Consider the following 4,566-nt stretch of genomic DNA (forward strand, 5'->3'; position numbering starts at 1 on the left):
ATCCTGTTTAAATATAGTTTAGTTTTTAATGCAAGCAGCAAATCTAATTTAATTACTAAATGTTGGTATCTTTATTCTCATAATTAATTCTGCCCATGAAATAGCTATTTTTTCTTAATAAAAATAGCTATTTTTCTTTAAAGAGAGTCAGAAATGTGGCCTGTCATAGAGGCTTGAGAGCAGAGGCTTGAGGCTACTGAGTTTTACAAAGCTGATAAGTCAGCTATAGCTATAAACAAGATTCTGTCAGTGAGCCTTTTCTAGTAGCCACTCATAACTGGAGAAGAGGTTTAATACTAGATTTTGGTCTAAAGATGGCAACAAACATTACTTTTATGACCCTGTACCTCACCTTTTTGTTTTACTTATGGCATTTTGACTTCATCATGTTTATCACGCTTGAGAACAGGGACAATCGGGAAGGTGATAACGGACTTCTCTTGCTTCTGCTGGGACGAGGGGCTTACTCATACAGATATCCAGTGACTTGGCCCTTGTCAGCACCAGAGCTGTTGAGTGAGGCACAGCTGCCAGGACAAGAGTGAAACCTGTTGTCATGCAGCAACAGATGAAATATATTTGCTTACTAACTGAGTTACATCTATTCATGTAAGGCAAGTGGAAGTGAACACATGGACAGGTCTACACTGTAGATGAAGGTATCGTTGCCATTTGAGAGCTGATAATGGTGAAGAGCAACCCCGATCTCAGTCATTTGAACTGCTCAAGTGTGGATCCAGGATTTACAGTAGGCTTTATCACCTCTGCCAAAGCTCCTGTTGTGTTGTTCTTAATGGTGCTATGGTTAGCAAAACTAGTTAGTTAGCTTTGCTCTGTCCTTAGCAATTACAGCCTTCTAGTTTTGTTGTGACTGTACTCACAGTCTGCTCATTTATGTAATGAAGTTGCACACACAAAGTCCTTAAGAGAATAAGCATAAAGTTGCGTCGTTTGGGGGTTTGGTTTTTTTTGTTTGTTGTTTTCTCCATAAAGAATTGAGATATTAGACTTGGAAAATAAAGCTGACGGGCAAAGGAGGAGTTAAGGACAAAAGAGACAATGGCCAAAACAGATATAATGTTTTACTCCTTAAATTAACTGGCAAAATTCCAATATTTCTTTTAATTGAGAAAGTGGATTTGGGTAGGTAACACTTACCTATGTGGCAGTCGGTAGTTGAAAACAGAGGGAAAAAAAAAGAATGCTTGAAGTGACTGGAAGGAGTATAAATATGTGACATTAACTAATGTATTTCCATCTCACCTTTTGAGAATATTCTGTCTCTTGACCTAGTCAGTAGAATGTGTATTCCATATTTTGGCAGTAATGATTCAAAACCTTGCCACATAAACCCAATACAATATGATAGAGGTGTATAAAATCAAGAGTGTGTGGAGAAGGCAGGGGGGAAGATTTCTTGAATACAAGAACCAAAATGAAGCTGATGGATCCAGGCTCAGAACAAATGACATATCATGGGTGATAAAGCTCTGAAACTCCTTACTAAAATGTGTTGAGGACGCAAAAAGTTTCCATGGCTTTAAGGAGAAACCTGCCCAAGTACTTGAGAGGTACAGTAGGGCTACCAAATAGGTAGCTTAGAACATCATTAGCTGAATGCTAAATCCTAACTTTTAAGATGCAGAGAAGGTTTTGTGGAGGAAGTGTCATGTATCTGGGCCCCTCTTTTTACTCGTCTCTTGGCTACCACTTACAAACTTGGTTGGAGACGGGACGCTGCCTGAATGGACCCTTGATATGAGTCAGTGCAGACATTTTTCTGTTGTAAGGCTAATAGGAAAGAACAGAGGAACAAGGCTTATGTCCGGAAAAAATGTTAGGAAATACACTGTTATGTCCTGTAAATGGGCTTAAAGCATTATGTACATGCAAAATATTACATGAATGATGTAAGTTCATGTATGACTTTATAATATGTTTGTTAGGGGTTTTTTTGAATAGAATCAATAATTCCCAGAGTAGCTGACAGTAATGAATGCATTTTTCGTAATTTCAGTTAGCATGTTTTCAATCAGTATTTATATAAGAATCGGTAGAAATGTGAAACTACGTAATGTGGTGTAATGATAAAATTCTTCCCCAAATTCAGGATTAGTGCAGGCTTTATTGTTAAGGTGTAAATGGTGCATAAACTTTGTACAAATTTCTCAATGTTGAGGAATTTGATCCTTACACAAACAAAATTTCTTTCTTTTGTACTCATCTACCATGCTCATTTTGTAGTCTGACTTCTACCTACAGGATGCTTAGATTAAACATTGTAGGACGTATTATGATAAGATACTTACATATAGATCTTTTACCAAAAAACCCCTCCCAAACCCAGAAATACAAATATTTTGACTAAAACAATATAGATTATGGAGAATGGAAAATTCAGAAATGATACTACAGTTGATGGTGTCTCTTACGCATGCTCAGATATGGTGCACATCCTTGTATGTGTATTTACAAATATTCTCAACTGCCAGGATTTGCAAACACAATGCTTTTTGTCTCTCTCCTCTTTCCCCCTCCCCCAGGCACAGGAGAAAGTGGCAAGAGTACGTTCATTAAACAAATGAGGATTATTCATGGATCAGGTTACACAGAAGAAGACAGGAAAAGCTTCACAAAACTGGTTTACCAAAACATATTTACTGCAGTGCAAGCGATGATCAGAGCCATGGATACTCTCAAGATACAGTACACATCCAAGGAGAATGAGGTAAGCCAGTACAAAGAAAATTCTAGTTTCAGCCCATGAAATTTCAGTTTCTACACAAATTACTTGAGTCATAGCCTTCTACAGGCAGAACCTTAACTATCCATGTGTCTTGTAGGGAGTTTGGTGCCTCACCATCTGATTCTACAGAACAACGGGGAGTTCCTAGTGGAAAGAGGGTCAGGGTAAGCCGGGGTGGGATGGAGCTGGCTAGGAAGGGAGAATTTTCAAAGTTGCAAGCTGGCAAGAAGTACCAAAAAAATAAGTTTTTTGGAATCTAAGTTGTAGAGTTAGACTGTGCATGACAGGACTATGCAGACAGAGCCTGGTTTGTCAGTAGAGCTCCAGAACGAGGAATTTTGGGTCTGTTGTAGGAAAACATCAGATCTGCTTGGTGCTGGTATACCTTGAAACATGCCACCTAGAGCCCTTTTATGGATTTGGTAGTAACTTTTATGTACTTAAATAACTTGATAATGTAGAATGTCTTCTCCAACCATTTTTTAGTTTCAATATACGTTATACAATTACATTTTTTGTTTCAGTGCTTAGGATTATAGAACTATAAAAAAAAAAAATCTGCTTCAGTTAAATCAGTGCATCCTTTGCATCCATCTGTTGCATCAGTTGCTCAAGTATCATTATGAATATATAGGCAAATTATTGGGTGGTATTTGTTTAAAATGACAGATTTCCAGTTGGCTAAATTTTAGTGTTAAGATAGGGATGACTGTGTAGGAAGTGTCAAGGCAGAAATAATTTGTAGAATTTACGGGTTTTTTAACTGAAGTACTATATGAAGAAAATACAGTTGATAGCTTACTTTTCATTCAGAAAATATGATTGCATATGAACAATACAAAAAACCAAAATTATGATCAGATTTTTTATTATTTAAGTTGGTTTGTGTTATTTATTCTCCTTAGGGTTATAGAGAAGAGGGATAGAAAATGTTGTTTAAAATAAAGGACCGGCAAATTAAAATTATTTTATTTTTTTATCACAAAAGAATAGATGGTGTCAGCAGAAACAAATTTTGGACTTCAGAGAGCTGAGGCATTAGGGTAATTCTTTCCTACATAAGAAAAATATTCTGAGGGTTAGTAAGTTGTTTGTAGAACACCTTTAGATGCTTAAGGCGGCAGCAGTTACAGAAAGAGCAAATACGATTGTGAATATACTTCATCGTAATTCAGATGTGTGTACTTTGATGAAAAATTATGATAATCAGAATCTACTTGAAGAAGTACATTTGCACTGCCTGAGTTTTGGGTTTGGTTTTTTTTTCTTCCCCTTAAGAACAAAATACAAAGACTTAACAAACAGCCAAGTTTTTCTCATTCTGGGCTCCAAGAGCTACGCTGGATACGTTCCCGTAACACGCTATTCTGGCTAGATTGTGTTCTTGACAATAGCTGTGCTGCCACTGTCTTCAGATTCAGAAGATGATAATGCTGTTTTACAGCTGTTGGAGAGAGGCAGAATTTGGTGTTGTGCTTCTTTATTAAAGGTAAGAGAGCGCTAAGAACACAGCTCCGCAAGCTCAGCTTCAGTGGCATTTAGAAAGTGAAGTCATTTTCGCTTACGCATGTGTTATGACCCAGACCGGGTGACTCGGGGGGGTCGTAGCGGTTTCACGATTCCCTTGGGCTAAATTAAGGTGAAACACCACCAGGCGATCAATTAAACGCTTTATTTATGGCACAAGCAACTTAAACTTGGAAGGCGTAGTAACAGACGGCGTGGATGCTACTGAGGCATGTATGAGAAGGAACGACCGACCGACCAGAGCGAGGCCGGTCTCCCCACCCCTGCATCCCGCCGCCACGGCCCCAGAGCTC

At 38.2% G+C, this 4,566-nt stretch overlaps 1 protein-coding gene across 1 annotated transcript in view; it reads left to right on the forward strand.

Annotated features, from left to right (window-relative positions):
* The first annotated feature begins 314 nt into the window (after positions 1-314).
* Positions 315-4,566, forward strand: part of LOC103903947 (guanine nucleotide-binding protein subunit alpha-14) — a 49,600-nt gene continuing 45,348 nt past the window's right edge. Inside the window, exons 1-2 of the mRNA XM_009285263.2 lie at positions 315-456; positions 2,547-2,728. Coding sequence (XP_009283538.2) covers positions 315-456; positions 2,547-2,728 — 324 coding nt within the window. The remainder of the gene's footprint in view (positions 457-2,546; positions 2,729-4,566) is intronic.

Source organism: Aptenodytes forsteri, unplaced genomic scaffold (assembly GCF_000699145.1).
Source record: "Aptenodytes forsteri isolate BGI_AS27 unplaced genomic scaffold, ASM69914v1 Scaffold151, whole genome shotgun sequence".
NCBI lineage: Eukaryota > Metazoa > Chordata > Aves > Sphenisciformes > Spheniscidae > Aptenodytes > Aptenodytes forsteri.